General features: G+C 46.5%; 2 protein-coding genes across 2 annotated transcripts in view; one reads left to right on the forward strand and one right to left on the reverse strand.

The window, feature by feature from the left end:
- Positions 1 to 16,141: 16,141 nt before the first annotated feature.
- The window catches only part of CUNH10orf143 (chromosome unknown C10orf143 homolog), a 44,162-nt gene continuing 37,852 nt past the window's right edge, over positions 16,142 to 22,451 (forward strand). Inside the window, exon 1 of the mRNA XM_032175014.2 lies at positions 16,142 to 16,268. Within this exon, the coding sequence (XP_032030905.1) occupies positions 16,200 to 16,268 (69 nt within the window). The 5' untranslated portion in view covers positions 16,142 to 16,199. The remainder of the gene's footprint in view (positions 16,269 to 22,451) is intronic.
- Positions 18,632 to 21,140, reverse strand: LOC116481938 (melanoma inhibitory activity protein 2-like). The gene is given in 4 exon segments (XM_032175005.2): positions 18,632 to 18,673; positions 18,675 to 18,810; positions 18,812 to 19,039; positions 19,041 to 21,140. Coding segments are annotated over 4 exon segments (2,325 nt in total). The 5' UTR covers positions 20,960 to 21,140.

Below are 22,451 nucleotides of genomic sequence, written 5' to 3' on the forward strand. Positions count from 1 at the left end.
TTTAATAGAGATGAGGTCTCACTATGTTGCCCAGGCTGGTCTCCAACTCCTGAGCTCAAGTGATCTTCCTGCCTCAGTCTCGCCAAGTGCTGGGATTACAGATGTGAGCCACTGCACCTGGCCAACAAATTTCTGATTCTTATAGAATCAGATGTAATTCCTTAGAGACCTGAGAAGTTCTATACTCAGGTTCTTTCGTGCTGTCTGACTCCAAGAGCTCTCGCCTGAAGGAAGTCCCTTCCAGGACACTGGGTCCCAACCCACGCCACCTCCTTGGAGGATGTGTGCCCTCTCTTCTGCTGACCTTGATATTCTTACACAGGCTGCTTTTGCATAGAGGCATCACCTCCCAGGGGGGACCTCTTGAGTGGCCCCAGGCACCAGGTACAGTCGGCCGCTCCTACCTGTGGAAGGCAATCAGGGTTGAAAGGTCTGGGAAGCACTAAAAATACACACAACCCTTACAAACACAACTCGGTGATACACGCTAATAGTTCTGGGCTCCAAGCTGGGGCCAAAGCACAGACTCCACAGCTAGTTCTAGCGTGTAGCAGATGTCACCCAACCTGGGAAGCTACTTGGTTGAAACTTAGTTAAATCAGTGGCCACAGCAGTTTTATACTTTCCCTGAGTCCTCCAATGTCTGCCACGCCTGCAGTGGCTTCCCTCCCATTCTCTTTCTCCTCTAAAATACAAGAGGCATTTCCCCCCAGTGCAGGAAAATGGAACAGACTATTTTGGTTAGTCGTCTAAATTTGTGTTCTTGAGTTTCTTCTGGAGTTGTCCAGGCTGGGGCTGCATGAACGTTGGCCCACCACAAATGCCTCCCTCTGCCGAGAGTGAGGTGGGCTGGTCGGGGCAGAATGCCTGCTTCTCATGGCACCCCTTGCTCACTCAGCTCTGGGAGCCCCCCTGCCAGTGTGCCAGAGAGCTACTGTAAATGAAGTTCGAATTCCATTTCAGGAAGCTGGTGAGACAATAAAATAACCCAGGATGACGTGAACAATTTTGCATTTGCTTCAAACTCTGAAAGGATTCATGGTTCCCACGGCCTCCAGACTGGATGGCCCATTTTGGGTTTCAATGGCAGGGTCATTTTTCTGTAAAACAATGGCTGGCTTTAAATTTCTTCTTCTAGAACAAACCAAAAAAGAAAAGAAAAAACAAACCACTAATTTTTAAAGGATGCATAGGCCCCAACTGCCTGATGGTACGTAGAAAGAAAGCCCAATCCCTGACGGTATGTAGAAAGAAAGAAATACAGCGATAACGTCCTGGTGAGGGAGCTAATTTCATAAGAGTCAAGTGGAAGTTTGCTGTTGATTCCATGATTAGCCTGCGTCTGAGGTCGTATCTATTACTTGCCCATCATATGAAATATGCTTTAATCAGAAACATCTTATTGAAACACTCCATGCCAACATTACCTTCAGACTTTCCCACCATAACATAAATGTTCTTTTTCCAGTTAGCCGCTGGTTGAAATCACTGAGAAGTGGAAACAGGAGATGCAGGAAGAAAGTCACCCTCCTAGGATGAGAGATGGATGTGTGGGGCCCTAATGAGGAACCTTTTACTCCCTGAAACCGAGGGAAAGAGCTGCACTGAACCACATCTGGCTGACTCTGCACAGACACAACAGGGCAGCTCTGCCGGCCACCAAGCCCATCAGCAGCCAGGTGGCCAGGGAGGAGCAGCTGCCCTGAGGGCTGATGGTAGGAGGCTGAGAGCCCAGAGGCCAAATGGACAGAGGGCTCATTGCCCCGCTCCCTCCTCCTCAGCGCCCCCGTGGGGGAGCACTGTTTGGCCCCATTTTCAAAACCACTTTGTTTTATTTCTATCGTCCCAAACTCTCTGGCCTTCTTCCTGGAGAACACCAAGAGAAATGCTATCACCAGTTTGGTTGAAACCCTTATTTTTCAGTTTGTGCACATTCTATGTCACTGTGCTGAGTGACCAGATGTATTAGTCAGTTTTCATGCTGCTAATAAAGACATACTGTCCCAGCACGGTGACTCACGCCTATAATCCCAGCACTTTGGGAGGCAGAGGTGAGCGGATCACCTGAGGTTGGGAGTTTGAGACCAGCCTGACCAACATGGAGAAACCCCATCTCTACTAAAAATACAAAATTAACCAGGCGTGGTGGCGCATGCCTGTAATCCCAGCTACTCGGGAGTCTGAGGCAGGAGAATTGCTTGAACCTGGGAGGCAGAGGTTGCAGTGAGCTGAGATCGTGCCACCGTACTCCAGCCTGGGCAATAAGAGCGAAACTCTGTCTCAAAAAAAAAATAAATAAAAAAGACATACCCAAGATGGGTAATTTACAAAGGAAAGAGGTTTAATGGACTCACAGTTCCATATGGCTGGGGAGGCCTCACAATTATGGCGGAAGTCAAAGGAGGAGCAAAGTCATGTCTCACATGGAGGCAGGCAAGGAGCTTATGCAGGGAACTCCCCTTTATAAAACCGTCAGATCTCATGAGACTTCTCACCATGGGGAGAACAGCACAAGAAAAACTCAACCCCATGACTCGATTACCTCCCACAACACATGGGAATTATGGGACCTACAATTCAAGAAGAGATTTGGGTGGAGACGCACCCAAACCATGTCACCAGACTGCCTCTTCAGGGAGTGAATCACAAATGTATTCCTGACCACCCTCTTTTCTCCCCTCTTGAATCAGGTAAGTCCTTGCCCAGGACTGAGATTGGTCATAACTGTATTTGCCCTAAAGCAGTATGTCCTTTTATGATGGGATATATTTATTAAATAACAGTATTCTGATATTTAATGACTACATGACCACTAACACAGCTGGATGAAGTTGAATTCCAAAGGAATCCCAAGGCCTAATCCTGTCCTTAAATAAAATATTCTTTTCTTTGAAAAAGGGTCTTGCTTTTTCACCCAGGCTGGAGTGCAATGGCGTGAACACAGCTCACTGCATCCTAGACCACCCAGGCTCAAGGGATCCTCTGCCTCAGCCTCCTGAATAGCTGGGACCACAGTCGTGTGCCACCACACCAGGATACTTTTATTTTTATTTTTTATAGAGATGAGGGTCTCCTGTATTTCCAAGGCTGGTCTCCAACTCCTGGGCTCAAAAGATCCTCTGCCTTGGCCTCTCAAAGTGCTGGGATTACAGGTGAGAAGCACCATGCCTGGCCTAAAATATTCTTTTTTAAAGAGATAGCTATAACAATCTTTAACTATTTAGCAATCTATTTTTGGGGGGAAGGTTGTCTCTTGTTTGTCAGCAAATGTAGCATGTGAGTTTACATGTCTTTGCTTTCATTGTATAATTTCAAATAGTCAGAAAATATTGCATTCACTGGCAATCAATTTATTTTGATTGATAAAAAGGGGTTAATAAAAACCCCCTTAGAAATAAAAAGAAGGTGAATAGTAATATATCAGTCATGGTGCCTTCTTTCTGCTATGCATAAAGAAAACAAGCTTTTTTACTTCTCCCCAATAAGTCTTCTCCCCTTATTTTCTACACCTATGGAGTCATTTATAATCTTTATTATTTCCAACCACACACTAACATGGCATCAGTCATATTTCCACATGCTGGGTTTTTTTTTTTCCTTACTATGTTGTGAGAACTGAGAGGCAAAAATGTCCTATAATTTATATGAAAATACATGTCCAAAATGGATTATCAGACATAACTGATGTGACTTCATAAACCTGAAAATAAAAAAATGAGGATGAAATATAAAACATCATGGTAAAATTTCAATCTAATGTTGAAACAAAGCATGACTTAGAAAGGACACTGGTGTGTGGCATTTAACAAACATTGTCAAGCTCTTAGAAGCAGGGGTAGGTTAAGATGGGAGACAGTACTTTCCATTCAGACATAAAACTATTGACTTTGGAAGGTACATTTGTGGTTTATTAATATTTTTATTTATCAACAGCACCTATGAAGAAAATGCAAAATGACAGACTATAAAATTCTTACCTTCTGTACATAGCAAGTGTTTATAGTACCATTGTGAGATAGACTTGGGCATATACATTATACAGTGTCGTATAGATCTCTAATTTGCACTGGTCATAGTTTTTGTTTGTTTGTTTGTTTGTTTGTTTGTTTTTTGAGACAGGGTCTTACTCTGTCACCCAGGCTGGAGTGTAGTGGTGAGATCTTGGCTCACTGCAACCTCTGCCTCCCAGGTTCAAGTGATGCTCATGCCTCAGTCTCCTGAGCAGCTGGGATTACAGGTGCCTGCCATGACACCTGGCTATTTTTTTTTTTATTTTTAGTAGAGACGGGGTTTCACCATGTTGGTCAGGCTGGTCTCGAATTCCTGACCTCAAGTGATCCACCCACTTCAGCCTCCCAAAGTGCTGGGATTACAGGCGTGAGCCACTGTGCCTGGCCTAAAGTCTTTTGATATTAAACAATTATCTTTCTTTATCATCCTTAAAAAGCACATTTACAATGTCAGAAAATAATTCAGGGCACTGACTTAGATTACAAAAGTCTGCATGTAGAGACATTATTTTGAAAGTTGAGGCCAGGTGTGGTGGCTCACGCCTGTAATCCCAGCACTTTGGGAGGTCAAGGCGGGTGGACCACCTAAGGTGGGGACAAGTTCGAGACCAGCCTGACCAACATGGAGAAACCCCGTCTCTACTAAAAATACAAAATTAGCCGGGCATGGTGGCGCATGCCTGTAATCCTAGCTACTCGGGAGGCTGAGGCAGGAGAACTGCTTGAACCCAGGAGGCGGAGGTTGTGGTGAGCTGAGATTGTACCACTGCACTCCAGCCTGGGCAACAAGAGCAAAACTCCGTCAAAAAAAAAAAAAGAAAGAAAGAAAGTTGAAAAATGGTGGATTGTTACTTTCTTTTTTGTTTTAATGAGGTTTTCCTGGATTATTATAAGGATTGCATTTAGAAAAGTCTTTCTCTTTTTTTAATCTCATATTTATGAGCAGGTAGAAAAGTCTTAAACTGAGTCTTACAAAAGAAAATGCAGCCTAAGCTAAAATGATATTGGAACAAAACCATGACCCTCACCAAAACAAATGTGTGGCTTCCCTTGTAGGGAGAAGGGCATCCTTCAGGTTCTAATCCTCTTGGGCTGGAACTACTGCCCTGTCCACAGGGAGAGGAGAGGGCTAAAGACCGAGGCTAGACAGGAGAGACAAGAGACAGCAAAGCGTGAGACCCTCCGTAGACAGTCCTATGCAGCTATTCTTTAGTGATGCGATTTGAACATACAAGTGTCAGATGTCATGAGAAAATCACGAAGCAGCGCCTGTGTGACTTGTGCATTCTCACCGACTTGTCTCACTTAACATCGAGCTGTGTCTGCTTCACTGGAGCCTCTCCTGCAGAGAGGGCGGGAGGGCAGGGGGACCCCTCCTAGAGGCCCCCCCCCCGGGCTGGGCCTGAGCAGACACCCCACAGCTAACTGCTGAACTCACCCATCCCCTGGCCTCGAGCAGGCACCCACTCTGGGCCCTGCCAGTGCTGGGCATCAGGACACACAGATAAGCACACACAGGGCACCTGAGCTCCCTCAGCAAGTCCAGGTGAGCAAACGCGGATGGCCGGCAGAAGGGGGAGCTCCTTTGGAGGACCAAGTGCCAGGAGAGGTCAGAGGAGCAAGCCTGAGCCATGACGGGACGTCTCCACGCAACACTGGCTGCACCTGGCAGGAGGAGAAAGGTGGAGAGGGCATGGCATGAAGCCAAGCCTGGAATGCACGGCCCTGGCAACTGGCTGGTAAGCAGGACCAGCAAGGAGCCGCGTGGGGAGGCAGACAAAGCCCTTAATAGCACATGGCCCTGCAGAAGCCACTTCAGACGCCGAATAAAGAGTACACAAGCGTGTGCAACAAGAGGCTCATGTCAGAAAGCCACGCCCTGGGCCTTGCACGTCACTCCCCAGCAGGGCGCCCAGAAAATGCCACTGGGAAATAGAGGCCTTTGGGGTAACTGACAAGCTAGAGCTGTGGGTTGCTGTTTTCGTTTGTTTTTGTCTAACTCACCTTGTTTTCAGGAAGTCTTGCAGCTTAATAAGGAGGCTTTACATGGGAATGCAAAGGCTACTAGGTGCAGAAGGGTGGGAAACCAGATGGACTTGGTTGAATTCAGGTCTACCACTTGGTGGCCTTGCAGCTGTGGACACCATGGGTAACTTCTCTCAGCCTCAGTTTTTTTTGTCTGAACATGAGGATAGTCCTGTGGTATTTCTGTGATAACTAAATGAAATCAAAGGTGCCAGGCTAACTAGCAAAGTCTCTGTTGGCACACTTCTTTCCTGAGTGCCTGCAGTGTGCCTGGCTCTGGACAGCAGGGAACAAAGCACTCTAGGGGGTTGGGGAGAGAGTACAGAACATCAGCTTGTGAACCCCGAATATCTGAGACAAGTCTCAGTTAATTTAGAAAGTTTATTTTTGCCAAGGTTGAGGATGCACGCCCGTGACACAGCCTCAGGAGGTCCTGATGACATGTGCCCAAGGTGGTCAGAGCACAGTTTGGTTTTATATATTTTAGGGAGATACATCAACATGTGTAAGATGTACATCGGTTCAGTCTGGAAAGGCGGGACAACTCGAAGCAGGAGGGGGCTTCCAGGTCATAGGTGGGTAAGAGGCAAATGGTTGCATTCTTTTGAGTTTGTGATGAGCCTCTTCAAAGGAGGCAATCAGATATGCACTTATTTCAGTGAGCAGAGGGGTGACTTTGAATAGAAGGGGAGGCAGGTTTGCCCTAAGCAGTTCCCAGCTTGACTTTTCCCTTTGGTGATTTTGGGGCCCCAAGATTTACTTTTCTCCCACAAACCAGAAGAGAAACTGCCAGAGTGATGAGCACCCTGGAGAACTGGAATTGAGCCACACAGGCCAGCACCAGGTGGCTGCTTTAGCCTGGGTGGTCCACACGGCTTTGCTAGGGAGGGGACATTTCAGTCAAAATCTAGAAAACAAGAAGCAAACGAGGTGTAGTTGAGGGATTGAGGGGTGATATGGTTTGGATGTTTGTCCCCGCCAAATCTCACGTTGAGCTGTGACCACCAGTGCTGGAGGTGGGCCTAGTGGGAGGAGCTTGGGTCTTAGGGATGGATCCCTCATTAATGTCTCCGTGCAGTCCTCCAGGTACTGAGTGAGTTCTGGCTCTATGAGTTCATGCAAGAGCTGATTGTTTAAAGAGGCTGGCACCTCCTCCTCCCTCCTTGCCATGTGAGACCCCACTGCCCTTTGGCCTTCTGCCATGATTGAAAGCTTCCTGAGGCCCCACTGGAAGCAGATGCTGACACCATGCTTCGTGTACAGCCTGTAGAACCATGAGACAAATAAACTGCTTTGTAAATACCCAGCCTCAGTATTCCTTTATAGCAGTGCAAAACAGACTAATCAAAGGGGGAAGCATTTCCAGGTAAAGACGATAACCAATTATTGTAATATCTAAAGAAATTAGATTTCAAAGGTAAAATTTCAAAGGTAAAAACTAACCTTATTCTAGTGCCCAAGGAAGTGCTGGGAATGTTTAAATAAGAGGGCAGCAGGGAATGGAAGGAGCGTCTCTGAAATGCCTACTCCATGCCAGGCTCCCTACTACAGGCTTTACGTGTTATCTTGTACATCTCAGTAGTAAGATGAGCAGACATGGTGCTTTTTAAAAGACGTCATAGGAGTTTGAAAGGGGGAAGATTGGGTAAATGCAAGAACAGAAGTAATGGCTTTGCAACAGTTGAATCAAACTGCTCCTTGGCCCAGCCCCACCACACGCACAGATCCCCCTTGGCATGGCCAAGATGAGTGTGTTCATTGGCAAATCAGCAGCCACTCTTGGAAGCTCTGACTTCTCTGGAAGGCAGATGACAGAAGCAGTCTATTTTATTCCTATTTTATACATGAGGGAACTGAGGCTCAGAAACAAACACTCATCATTTGAGTACAGGAGCCATTACCAAATCAAACCTCTCTGGAAACCTCCTGAACTCTATGTGATCCAGGAAAGGGAAAGACTATGTGCTCAGTTAGAGAAAGACTAGAGATAGTCACACCAGCTACCATTAGTTGAGAGCTTACCAGACACAGGGCTCACCACTCCGAAGTCACAGACAACATCTCACTTAAAACTCCAAAGTGGCCAGGTGTGGTGGCTCATGCCCATAGTCCCAGCACATTGGGAGGCCGAGGTGGGCAGATTAAGGGTCAAGAGTTTGAGACCAGCCTGGCTGACATGGTGAAACCCCATCTCTACTACGAATACAAAAATTAGCTGGGCGTGGTGGCAAGTGCCTGTAATCCCAGCTACTCAGGAGGCTGACGCAGGAGAATCGCTTGAACCCGGGAGGCAGAGGTTGCAGTGAGCCGAGATCACACCACTGCACTCCAGCCTGGGCGACAGAGTAAGACTCCGTCTTGGGGAAAAACAAACAAACAAAAAAATCCAAAAGTATTCCACTGAGGTAGAAACTATTAGCATCCCAATTCTTAATTTTATTTCTCTAGTTTTTAGACAAGGTCTCCCTATGTTCTCCAGGCTAGAATGCAGTGGCCATTCACAGGTTACACCATAGCATACTATAGCCTCAAACTCCTGGGCTCAAGCAACCCTCCTGCCTCAGCCTCCCGAGTAGCTGGGACTACAGGTACGTGCCACCATGCCAAGTTTTATTATTCCAATTGTTGTGGGAAGTCAGGGACCCCAAACAGAGGGACTGGCTGGAGCCGAGGCAGAAGAACATAAATTGTCAAGATTTCATGGACATTTATCAGTTCCCAAAATTAATACTTTTATAATTTCTTACGCCTGTCTTTACTGCAATCTCTGAACATAAATTGTGAAGATTTCATGGATATTTATCACTTCCCTAATAATACTCTTATAATTTCTTATGCCTGTCTTTAATCTCTTGATCCCGTTATCTTCGTAAGCTGAGAATGCACATCACCTCAGGACCACTATTGTACAAATTGATTGTAGAATATGTGTGTTTGAACAATATGAAATCTGATTGTAAAATATATGTGTTTGAACAATATGAAATCAGTGCACCCTGAAAAAGAACAGAATAACAGCGATTTTCAGGGAACAAGAGAAGATAACCATAAGGTCTAACTGCCTGCGGGGTCGGGCAGAATAGAGCCTTATTTTTCTTCTTGCAGAAAGCCTATAGACAGATGTGCGAGTAGGAGAAATATCGTTAATTCTTTTCACAGCAAGGAACAACCCTGGGGAAGGAATGCATTCCTGGGGGGAGGTCTATAGATGGCCGCTCTGGAAGTGTTTGTCTTATGCAGTTGAGATAAGGACTGAAATACGCCCTGGTCTCCTGCAGTGCCCTCAGGCTTACTAGGATTGGGAAATTCCAGCCTGGTAAATTGTAGTCAGACCAGTTGCCTGCTCTCGAGCCCTGTTTCCTGTTAAGATGTTGCCTGTTTCCTGTTAAGATCAAGACAATGCGTGTACAGTGGGACAGCGACCCTCATCGGTAATTCTAATTTTGCCTTGCCTTGTGATCTTTATTGCCCTTTGAAGCATGTGATCTCTGTGACCTACTCTCTGTTTGTACACCCCCTCCCCTTTTAAAATCCCTAATAAAAACTTGCTGGTTTTGCAGCTCGGGGTCATCATCACGGTCCTATCAATATGTGATGACACCCCCAGAGGCCCAGCTGAAAATTTCTCTTTGTATTCTTTCTCTTTATTTCTCAGACCAGCCTACACTTAGGGAAAATACAAGGAACCTACATTGAAATATTGGGGGCTGGCTCCCCTGATACCAATTTTATACACCAAAAAGGGGAAGGGGACTTAGAGGTTCAAGCAGCTTTGTCCAGGTGCTGGAAACTGACAGGGTGGGATTGAACTCAAATCACCTTCCACCTGAGACATACTTCCCTTGAAGGTGGTGTGCAAGATGACAGTTAGTGGTGCATAAACAGGTATTTATTTATTTATTTATTTATGGCAGGGTCTTGTTGTGTTGCCCCAGCTGGAGTGCAGTGGCATGATCATGACTCACTGCGGCCTTGACCTTCTGGGCTCAAGCGATCCTCCCACCTCAGGCTCCTGAGTAGCTGGGACTACAGGTGCACGCCACCACACCAGTCTAATTTATATACATATATATTTTTGTAGAAACCAGGCTCTCCCTATGTTGCCCAGGCTGGCCTAGAACTCCAGAGCTCAAGTGATCTCCCCACCTATTCCTCTCAAACTGCTGGGGTTACAGGTGTGTGTCACCATGCTGGGCCATAAGAAACAATTTTTATTTTATTTTTAGAGATGGGGTTTTGCTTTGTTGCCCATACTGGTCTTGAACTCCTGGGCTCAAGTGATCTGCCCTCCTCAGCTTCCCAAAGTGCTGGGATTACAGGCATGAGCCACTGCACCTGGCTGAGAAACTTTTATTTTAATAATGTATTTTTTATTGTGGTAAAATATACGTAAGATGAAGTTTACCACCTTAACCATATTTAGGTATATGCTTTAGTAGTGTTAAGTACATTCACAATGTTGTGCAAACATCACCATCATTCAGCTCCAGAATGTTTTCATCTTCCCAAGCGAAAGCTCTGTACCCACTTAACAGTACCTTCCCATTCCTCCTCCTCCTCCCAGGCCCTGACAATCACCATTCAACTGTCTCCACACCTTTCACTACTCTAGGCAGCTCATATAAGTGGAATCATAGTTTGGACTCTTTATGATTAGCTTATTTCACTAAGCATTATGTCTTCAAGGTTCATCCATGTTGTAAAATGTGCCAAAATTCCCTTCCTTTATAAGGCTGTGTATTATTCTATCATATATATATACAGTAGAATATTATATATATACACATACAGACCACATTTTATTTATCCACTGATGGACATTTGGGTTGCTTCCAACTTTTGGCTATCGGGAATAATGCTGCTATGAACACGGGTGTACAAATGTCTGTTTTGAGTCCCTGCCTTCAGTTATTTTGTGTATATTCCCAGAAGTGGAATTGCTGGATTATATCGTAATTTTATTTTTAATTTTTTGACAAAGCACCATACTGTTTTCAACAGTGGCTACAGCATTTTACATTCCCACCAGCCATGCACAAGGGTTTCAATTTCTCCACACCCTAGCCAAAACTTGTCATTTTATTTATTTTTTTTTTGAGAGGGGGTCTTCATCTGTTGCCCAGGTTGGAGGAGTGCAGTGACACAATTTCAGCTCACTTGCAACCTCGATCTTCCAGGCAATCTGCCCATCTCTCAGCCTCCTGAGTAGGTGGGACTACAGGTGGGAGCCACCATACCTGGTTAATTTTTGTATTTTTGTAGAGATGAGGTCTTGCCATGTTGCCCAGGCTGGTCTCAAACTCCTACACTCAAGTGATCCGCTCAGCTTAGCCTCACGAAGCTCTGAGATTTCAGGCACGAGCCACCCACCATGCCCGGTTTTTGTTTTTTTTTTGAGACGGAGTCTCGCTCTGTCGTCCAGGCTGGAGTGCAGTGGCATGATCTTGGCTCACTGCAACCTCTGCCTCCTGAGTTCAAGCGATTCTCCTGCTTCAGCTTCCCAAGTGCTGGGATTACAGGCCTGCACCACCACATAATTTTTGTATTTTTAGTAGAGACAGGGTTTCACCATGTTGGCCAGGTCTTGAACTCCTGGCCTCAAGTGATCTGCCTACCTCAGCCTCCCGAAGTGCTGGGATTACAGGCATAAGCCACAGTGCCTGGTCACTGTTTTTTTTTCTTTTTGATAATAGCCATCCTAATGGGTGTGAAGTGGTATCTCAATACAGGTTTGATTAGCATTTCCCTAATAACTGATGATATCTTCATGTGCTTATTGGCTATTTGTGTATCTTCTTTTGAGAACTGTCTATTCAAGTTATTTGTCTATTTTTCTGTTTTGATTCTTTTTTGAGACAGGGTCTCACTTTGTTACCTCAGATAGAGTACAGTGGTGAGATCATGGTTCACTGCAGCCTCAAACTCCTGACCTCAAGTGATCCTCCCACCTCAGCCTCTCTAGCAAGAGGCTAATTTTTTGCTTTTTGGAGAGACAGGGTCTTGCTCTCTTGCCCATGCTGGTATTTGTCCATTTTTCAATCAGGTTTGTTGTTGTTGTTGAGTTGTAGGCATTCTTTTTTTTTTTTTTTTTTTTTTTTTGAGATGGAGTCTCGCTCTGTCATCCAGGCTGGAGTGCAGTGGCGCAATCTTGGCTCACTGCAACCTCCGCCTCCCAGGTTCAAGCAATTCTGCCTCAGCCTCCTGAGTAGCTGGGACTACAGGCACACACCACCACGCCTGACTAATTTTTGTATTTTTAGTAGAGATGAGGTTTCACCATATTGGCCAGGATGGTCTCGATCTCCTGACCTCGTGATCCACCCGCCTTGGCTTCCCAAAGTGCTGGGATTATAGGAATGAGCCACCGCACCCGGCCAGGTATTCTTCATATAATCTGGATATTAACTCCTTATCAGATATGCTATTTGAAAATATTTTCCCCATTTCCTGGGCAGCCTTTTCACTGGATTAATAGTGTCCTTTGATGTACAAAATTTTAAATTTTGATATAGTCCAAATTATCTATTTTTTTCTTTTATTGACTGTGCTTTTGGTGTCATATGCAAGAATCCAATATCATGAAGTTTTCCCATATTTTCTTTTCTTTTTTTTTTTTTGAGACACAGTCTTACTCCATCACCCAGGCTGGAGTGCAGTGGTGCGGTCTCGGCTTACTGCAACCTCTGCCTCCCAAGTTCAAGAGATCCTCCTGCCTCAGCCTCCCGAGTAGCTGGGACTACAGGCACGTGCCACCGCCACCACGCCTGGCTAATTTTTTGTATTTTAGTAGAGACAGGGTTTCACCATGGTGGCCAGGCTGGTCTCGATCTCCTGACCTCGTGATCCACTCACCTTGGCCTCCCAAAGTGCTGGGATTGCAGGCTGGAGCCACTGTGCCTGGCCAATTTTTCTTTCTTTTTTTTTGAGATAGAGTTTTGTTTTGTCGCCTAGGCCTGGAGTGCAGTGGTGTGATCTTGACTCATTGCAACCTACGCCTCCAGGGTTTAAGCGATTCTCATGCCTCAGCCTCCCAAAAAGCAGGGATTACAGGCATGCGCCATCATGCCTGGCTAATTTTTGTATTTTTAGCAGAGACAGGGTTTTGCCATGTTGGCCAGCTGGTCTTGAACTCCTGGCCTCAGACAATCCACCTGGTCTTGGCCTTCCAAAGTGCTGGGATTACAGGCATAAGTCACTGTGCCTGACCTCCCATATTTTCTTCTAATAATTAATCTATTTAACATATTAAAATAGTGAGCATTCAAACCATCACTTTATAGATGTCACATATTATTTTTAAAGTTTTTGAAACTTAAGATATTGAGAATTTAAATAAATATACTATGTAAATAATAGGAGAGGTTTAGCATACATCTTGCAGTTACTACCCAAGTGACTGATGCTTGGTAAATACTGTGCTAAGCTAAACTGCATCCTTCTAAATATACCTATTGCTGTATCTTATTCCTAGGCTAAGTAGTCCCCCCCCAGTACCGAATGGTTGCCTCGTGCATCCATTTAAGAAAGACAGCAGACCAAAACTGGAGTCACTAAATGCTAAGGATCCATGCCACCAAACTGAAATCTGGGTTGCTTACTTGTAAGATCTTCTGAGAAATCAGGAGAGAGATGAAAGCCACATTACATTACACCAAGATTTCGCTTACACCTCTATAATGAAAGTAATCTTGAAATGGCTGATCTGCTATTTGTTCATTCTTCCTGCTTTCCTCCACTTTTTCCTGCCTGTCAAACTCACCCACTCGGTCCTCACTGGAGCACCTTTCTATCTTGTAGACTGCCTGGTGCATGCAATGCTAATAAAGCCAATCAGATCTTTGAAACTAAATTTGTTGAAGTTTTGTTCTTATACACATCTGGAAAGCAGCTACAAGTATAAAGGCCAGTGATATAAAAAATGGGTAACAAAGCAAGTCATCTAAACTGTAAGACAAGCATTTTTAGAGGCCTACAACATACCTTATTTTCAATTCTGAAATGCAGAAAGTCCTCCAAATTAGTTTTTCCCCACTCTTGGAGTAGACTCATTTGAACTGATGAGACTATTTACAACCTTTATTTATTTATTGTATTTATTTTATTTGAGACAGGGTCTCACTCTATTGCCCAGGCTGGAGTGCTGTGGTGTGATCACAGCTAACTCATTGCATCCTCAACCTTCCAGGCCCAAGCAATCTTCCCACCTCAGCTTTCTGAGTAGCTGGGACTATAGGTGGGTGCCATAGTGCCCGGCTAATTTTGTTATTTTTGGGGGTCTCACTGTGTTGCCTAGGCTGGTCTCAAACTCCTGGGTTCAAACAATCCTCCCTCTTTGGCCTTCCAAAGTACTGGGATTACAACCACTGTGCCTGGTCCTATTTACAACCCTTATATATCCCACTTAGGGTGAATATTTGTGAATACTCACACATTTCTGCTATAGAAACATTGTTTGACTATGGGGGCATACAATATATCTCACCTTTTTTAAACATTCAAAAAATTCTGAATTTCACAAACACATCTGGCCTGAAAGGTTTTTGATAAGGGACTGTGAATCAGTGGTGGCATAATTAGTCTTAGGAGTACTAATAGGAGAAATATAACATTTGTTGAGTACTTAGTTTGTGCCCAGCATTGTTCTAAGTATCTTCTAGGTAAATGCCTCATGTAATCCTCACAATCTCTATGCTTTATCATCCTATCCTTTATAAATGAGGAAACTGAGTGAGATTAACTATTTAATTTGCTGAGGATCACGCAGCAAATAGCCCGAAGAGGGATTCATGCGTTTCACCATAATGGTTAAGAACAAGGCTTTGTCAAAGGATACCTTCAACTGCAGCAGAATGATGGACTCAAATCACAGAGACACGACAAAGTGACCAGTAGTCAGTTGTGGGTTGGTTCAGAGGCTCAGGCTGTTCTGGCCCTAGGTGCTTTCCTGCTTTCCTAGGGTTCCCACCAGCTGCCCTCATGGTGGCAAAAAGGCTGCCGCAGCGCCAGGAAACTTACACTGGGCAAGGACAACAGGAAGAAAACAGTCCCCACCCACCCAACTCCCTTTTTAACTGGAAGATCTTTCCCAAAACTCTGCCTCAACAGACCTCGCTTACTTCTCCCTGGCCCGTACTAGGTCATGTGCCCATTGCTAGCCAATCGGTGGCAACGGATTGGCCCCGTTTTAATTCATCCAAAAAAGGCGCCGGTCTGGGCTGTTTGGAGCAGTTAAGTAAGCTCCGTGCTAAGGCAGGAGGGGCCTGGACATGCGGCTGCAGGAGTCCGGGCCTCGGTGCCCTACGATGAGGGCTCAGTGGTGCTCAGCACCGCGCCGGGCCAGAGACTGAGCTGCCGACGGCTGTTGAGGGTTGGTTGGCTGAATCCCCGGCAGGGGCCAAGCGGAGCGAACATCACCGCGACAACCCCCTCCGGAGCACACGCTCCCGACAGTGGCTGCGCTTTTCCTGTTCAGCACAACCCAAAGGCCCCGGCAGCTCAGCACCTGCGACTTCCTAGTGCTCTCCAGCCTACGGAGGAGCAGAAGTGCTTCCGGGGCCTCCCAACCAGCAGCCACCAGCCACCACCGTGCGCCGCGCGGGGCTGGCCTGAAGGCTCTGCGTCTTCCCACCGCTGCAACAGCCTCTCCCACCCGGAAGCGAAGCAGCCTTGTGGACCACAACTCCCAGAAACACCCGCTGTCTCGCTCAAGCTAATTGGCTCGCTGCGCCACCTATTAGCCAACCAGCCACAGGGAGACGGCTCCCCACGAGGCCTAATAACCAATCATAAGACAGAGGAGGCGGGCACTCCTGCCGATCCACAGGCTGTTGTCAAAAGTTTGGCGGGATCCTGAAAGAATGCTTTCTTTAGAGCCCCACGGCTGCTCCTGGGAAGGGAGAAGCGACAAGCAGGGATATGCAGGGACCTCTCTGCGAAGTAATGACTTGGGGCAGACGGACAACGCCCACAGCGTCCCAATAGTCTCATAAGACTCTGTTCTCTGCTACTCCTGCCTGCGGTCCTCGCCTTGGTGCTCTCGCGCTTCCCGCGGCGTCCCGCCCCTCCGTCTCCTTATTGGCTCCCCAGGGCCTTGTGCGGAAGAGGGCGTGGTGCGCGGGCCTCGGCCAGGCCTGAGAGGCCGGGAGGGTTTGACCCTGGGGCTTCATGGACAGCTTAGCGCTCGGCCGCTGGCGACGGCGGAGGGCGGAGGATCTGCAGGTTCCGGGGGACGTGGTGAGCCCCCGGGGCCTGGGCGTTAGGGACGGAAGGGCGGATGGCCCCTGGGCGGGTTCCCACCGCGCCTCGTGTTTGCCGGCGGGGCCCTGCCTGTGAGGAGGCCTGGCCCAAGACACTCGCACGCGCGCGCACCTCCCTGGGAGGGCGTGCCTGGGTGGGCGTGGCCCGTTGTGGGCGTGGCCTGTTAGGGCTGGGTTGTGACACCGCCCTCCCGGTTTCGCGCCTGCGCGGACGCGCGTGGAGCTCGGGCACCTTCCTGACCCACACGCTCACTGGGGCTCCAGACCCAGGCTCCCTAAAACATGGGCCGGGACTCACCGCAGGCCCTCGGGTGCTTGGTATCCGTGTCATGTCTTCTCCTGCCGTCTACACTTGACTGTTTCTGAGTCTCGTTCACTGAGCGCCTGCCGCGTGCCAGGCCCAGGGCTGGGTGTTCGGGGACGGGTACGTGGGGAGCGAACACGCGCAGAAAGTTACCCGGCATTGAGCGTGTTAGTGCTTCTTGGGCTGAGTCCATTAACTGATGAGAAGAGGGTAAGATGAGATGGTAATGGGGAGACTTGCACAAGATCCCAGGGTGGGTGGGTAAGTCAGGTATGTGTGAGACTTGAAGGATGAACAGGGGGTAGGCAGGATGGGAGCTGACAAAAAACAGTGTTGGAGGAAGGAGCTTAGCGTCTTAGGGGAACTGAAAGAAGTACTGCAGGATTGGAGCTGGAAGACAGAGCTGCTTGGCATTACTGTATTTTATCTTCTACCTCTGCTTGCAAATTGGCCAGTTCTTACTCAACCTCATTTATTTCAAAGTTCCTTGCTAAGGGCAGTAGTGAGCAGCCAACATACCGCATATTTGCTTTTTTTTTCTTCTAGAGCTACACAGGCTTGGTAAGTGCAGGATCCGTCTTCCGGCACTTAAAAAATGCAGGCAGCATTTTTAAAGATGTATTTACTGCGCAGTGGGAATGACTAGCTTTCTACCCTGCACCATCTCTTTCCTCACCACCCACTGCCTGGCCGTGAAGCCAGTACCACTTAGGTTTCTGTCACAGCCGCACCCCTCCTCCAGGTACCAATTGTTATATTACTAGGGTGCAGGTTACCCCAGTAATATAGTAATAATATGGTATAGTAATGTAGTATAGTAATCGTATAGTACAGTAATATAGCAAGTTAGGGTACTTTTGTAACCAAGAGCCTTCAAAGCACGCTGGCCCTAACAAGATGGAAGTTTGATTCTCCTGCACAGAACAGCATGGAGGTGAGCAGTCCAGTGGGGTGGAACCCAGGGTCACTAAATATAGGCATAGGGCTGGTGGCACCCAGATCAGGGGACATGCAGGGACCTAGGTTCCTTCCCCTCACACCATCCCCTGGGTGTTACCCTCCTCTGCATAGCCAAGGGTGGCTCACCACTACTGTGCTACCAGACGGCAGGAGAACAAACAGAAAAGTGACATGATTATGCTGATGTGTTGAGACCTTACTCCACTGCGCTGGAAAATGAAAGGTGTGATCAGGGTGCAGGCAGGGAGGCAAGGCTTGTGGCTACAGTAGTATGTCAGAGGAGAAGTGGCAGAGGCTTGCACAAGAGAGGGCAGTGGGGTAGTGACACTAGACAGACGTGACTGTGTATTTAGAGGGAGAGCAGACAGTCTCACTGATGGAGTGGCAATGGCAGGGTAATGTGAAGGGCGGAGTCCAGGGTGATGCCGGGGTTGACTTGAGTCCTAGGAGGGCAGTACTGCTGTTCCTTGAGAGAAGAGTGGTGTGGAGGCAATGAAGAGCTCCTGTTAGGCTGTGCTGTGTTTTCTGCGACTTTGAGACATTTAGTGGAGACACGGCAAATACTGCTGGTGATTGAATGGTTATCATGTGGATTATCTGAATTTTTTTAATCAACTAAAATTTATTTAATTAAGCATAAAGTTACTTTCACATTTGTCTACACCTACAGTAAATACAGTTGTTGGCATAAAGACACAGCCTTTAGAATTTAAAGCCTCCCACCTGCAGGATTACATATGTAAAACTCCCACTGTTGTTTCTATAATAGTGGATTAATCAAATTAAAATAGTTATACTATCTAGAATAAAATACAATGGAAATAATTTACTCATAAGATTCATATTTAAATAATCCTTATTTACAAAATACTATCCTAAGAATTATAATTCCATTAAGTTTCAATTTGAGCAAAAGTGTAATCACTTAAGTAACAGCAGTTACTTACCATGAGATCAGTCAGAATTACTTTTGAAGAGGGCAAAAATATTGTCAGGTGTCTTGCTGCGGTTCTGGATGTTCAGTAGCAGGCTCATTTGAAGGCAGAATCAGCCCTGAAGGGAACTCACTTCAACCTTCAGAATGTGGGGGTTGGGGGGAAAAATCCAGGTCTTGAAGGGAAGGTAAGGAGGAAAACCCCTCGGTGGATAGACGTTTCTCATTGCAAATGGAGCGTGTGGTGGACCTGGGAAATCCCTTGGTGGACAATAACCTCGAGAAGCTCCAAACCTGGTTCCTGGAGGAGGTGAGGGAAAGAGGTCCTCTTCTCATGAACAGGCCCCTTGTATCCACTGGAAACAATGGGCCTCTGATTGGGGCAAGAGGTGGAGGAACAAAGCCAGGGCCAGTTGCTTCATTTTCAGCAGGGAGAGATGAATCAGGCATATTTAAATTACCAAGATCATCTTTGGTGTCATTTCTACTGGATTCTATTTCTGAAGGCATTGACCCACCCATTTTATCCAAAGGAGGCGTATTAAAACTTGAGTTCTGCTGCTCCAGACAGTCTAGCAGAGTTAGAATAAAATCTGTCTTGCCTTTGTGGAGGAAGAGCTGAATCAAGATATGATTGCCCTGGTGGAGGAAACATCATCCTACAGTTCTGTTCCCTCAGAGGTGACAGGGACCCAGTGTCAGAAGGAGACCTGTGAGGATCGGTTAACCTCTCACAGCTTGATTCTCCTCTTTCCTTGGTAATCTGATGGTCCAGAGGATTCCCTGGGCCTCTTGAGCCTCTTCCTTCTCCCCCTGGAGGCAAAGGTGAGAGTCTGAGTGGACCCTCCAACAGAGTTGCGGGAGAGAGAAAAGCTCTCATTTCAGATGAAGGCCAACCCAATGATGAGGGACCATATGGGGAATGCTCTCTGCCAAATGCTGTATTTGGAACATCAAGTACATAAGGACCTTTTTCTAAAAGTTCAAATTTAAACTCTGTTTCAGTTAATTTTTGTCTGTTGTGAGCATTTTCTTTCCTTAAATCATTGAGGTTTCTTTCAGCAGTCCAAGCTGCCAACCAATTATGATGTGCTTTTTTCCCATGGGAAATAACCTGCTGTTGATAATAATGAATAGTTATCTCCAATTCTTCTTCAGGATCTTTGGCTTGCTGTCTGTAGGTCTCCAGCTCTTTAGTGGCATGGCTGATCTTTTTGTCTACCTTAGAAAGTTTCTCTTCTTTCTCTAACTGGTTATTTTCCTCTACTGTTAATTTCCTGTAGCGTTTCATTTCATTTTCTTGATATGATTCAGTCATTACTTTAAGTTTCTGTTGAAGCTTCTGATTCTCACTTTCAAAATGTGTGTTTTCTGACTGCAAAGATGCTTGTTCAGTCCGAAGATTTTTAATATGCTCTGTAAGCTCTTCCTTTGTTTTATCAATTTCAGATAGCTGGATGTAAATTTGGTTTCTTTCTCCTTCTAAGGTTTTTAAAGAAGCATTTAACTTAGCAGCATGAATCAGTTTCTTCAAAGCTCCTTTTGGAGGATCATCTAAGTAAGCACCATCTTCTGATTCACTGTTCACTTCTAATTCTAAGTTATCATCATCCGTTACGTCTTCTCTAAGCCTAGCAGCCCAATCTTTCATCTTTAGCAAGCGTTCAGTCAGAGTCTTGATGCGATTTGCTTTATCATTTAGAACTTGTTCTGCATGTACTTTGGAGTCTTCACATGTTATTTTCTGTTTATTAAGTTCACTCACTTGTTCGTTCCATACTTCAGCTTCTTGGAAAAGCTGTTTCTGGCTTTCCTGAAGTTGAGAATTTTCATTCAAAGCATCTTTTATTGCTATCTTCAGTTGTTTTTCAGTCATTTGAAATCCCTTGAAGATCATTTTGGCTTCAGCTACTTGTGATTTGAGGGATTTTGACTTATCTGCTAGAGGCTGTATCCTTTTTGAAATATCCGCCATCAATTCATTTTGTTGAGAATGTTTAGATTTCTCTTCTTTTAACTCTTTTTCTAGACAGAGGATTTCATGCTCAAGTTCAGAACTGGACCTGTTCAGCTTTTCACAGGTTGCCTCCAAACTTCGTGCTTCTGCTGCCGCCTTCTCAAAGTTGGCGTCCTCTAAAGATGACGCTACTTCATAGTCTTCATACTCTTTTTGAACAAGGCTAAATTTTTCAAGTAGTCTACATTTTTCTTCAATTAGTCCAGAAAGCATTATAGCAAGCTTTTTCTCTCTTCCCACATAAAGCTGACTCCTAACCGATCTAAAACTTCTCCACAGAAGAAGGAGAACAGCAAAAAATGCAGCAACAGCTGCACATATCACCAATTCCCATGGAAAACCATGAGGATTCGAGTCCAGTCTCATACTTTCAGGCAGCGCTGCCGCAACCCTGCGTAGCTCCCCCAGGACCAGCCCCAAGTACCGCTGAGGGGTAGCCACTGGCTCCTCCATAGCGCCAAGGCTGCTCTGGCGGTCGCCGCAGTAACCCCGGCCACAACCAGCAGCGGAGAACTCGCAGCCTTCCTTCCATCCGGAACCCGAATCCGCAGCCGGCAACCGGAGCGGACCATTGTGGAGCCGGCTGCGGGGGGAAGCTGGGGGATGCGGGCCGCTCACAGGCCCACTCTGCCCACCCCAGCCCCCTTGTTACACTACATCCTGAGGTAGCACATGTTGGACCCGCGCAAGCCCCACCCCTCGATTTGGTTTTGGCCAGGCAGCCGTGGGGAGGTGGGGAGTTTTTTGTTTGTTTGTTTTTTTGTGGAGGGGGGACGGAGTCTCACTCTGTCGCCCAGGCCGGAGTGCAGTGGCATAATCTTGCCTCACTGCAACCTCTGCCTCCCAGGTTGAAGCGATTCTCCTGCCTCACCCTCCGGAGTAGCTAGAATTACAGGTGCCCACCACCATGCCCAGCTAACTTTTGTATTTTTAGTAGAGATGAGGTTTCACCATGTTGGCCAGACTGGTCTTGAACTCCTGACCTCAGGTGATCCGCCTGCCTCAGCCTCCCAAAGTGCTGGGATTACAGGCGTGAGACACCGTGCCCATCCTGGATTATCGGAATTTATAGCACAACACTGCTAAATTATTCCCATGATACAAAGGAGGCAACTGAAACACAGAGGGGGTAATTAACTGGCCTAAGGATACACAGCTAGTAAATGGTGGAACCAGGTCTTAAATCCAAGCCATCTGGCTCCAGAGCCTGCCCTCTTAACCACAGGGCTACACAGCTTCCCATGTGGCATTTGTGGAACTAAAATACAAAGCAGGCCGGGCGCAGTGGCTCATGCCTGTTATCCCAGCACTGTGGGAGGCCAAGGCAGGCTGATCACTTGAGGTCAGGAGTTCCAGATCAGCCCGGCCAACATGGTGAAACCCTGTCTCTACTAAAAATACAAACATTAGCTGGGCTTGGTGGCACGCGCCTGTGATCCCAGCTACTCGGGAGGCTGAGACAGGAGGATTGCATGAACTCGTGAGGCAGAGGTTGCAGTGAGCCGAGATCACAGCACTGCATTCCAGCCTGGACGAAAGAGTGAGACTCCGTCTCAAATAAAAAAGTAAAAATAAAATATACCCACAAAGCTTCACAATGAAGTCCTAAATTGGCCATCATAAAATGATGAAAAGTGTGATGCTGTGGGCTGTCAGGGAAGGGGAGCTAGAGGTCATTATTGATCAGAGCGAACAGGGAAGGTTTAATGGAAGACACCCTGAATGATCTATCAGGTTGGAATTGCTGAAATTGAGTGCCAGGCTTCAGGTTGCAATACTTCTTGACTGTTACCAAAGAATAATGAGTTGGGTATCTTATTGGCATGGTGTATATTGCCTCTTAATTTGATAAAGTTTTGTTTATGTTGTATCGTGTCCTAGTCTTTGATTTAATAATCCAGATTGAGTTCAATAAAGTATCCAAGTTCTACCAAGTTTTCTGTCC

Source organism: Hylobates moloch, unplaced genomic scaffold, assembly GCF_009828535.3.
Source record: "Hylobates moloch isolate HMO894 unplaced genomic scaffold, HMol_V3 SCAFFOLD_3, whole genome shotgun sequence".
Taxonomy (NCBI): domain Eukaryota; kingdom Metazoa; phylum Chordata; class Mammalia; order Primates; family Hylobatidae; genus Hylobates; species Hylobates moloch.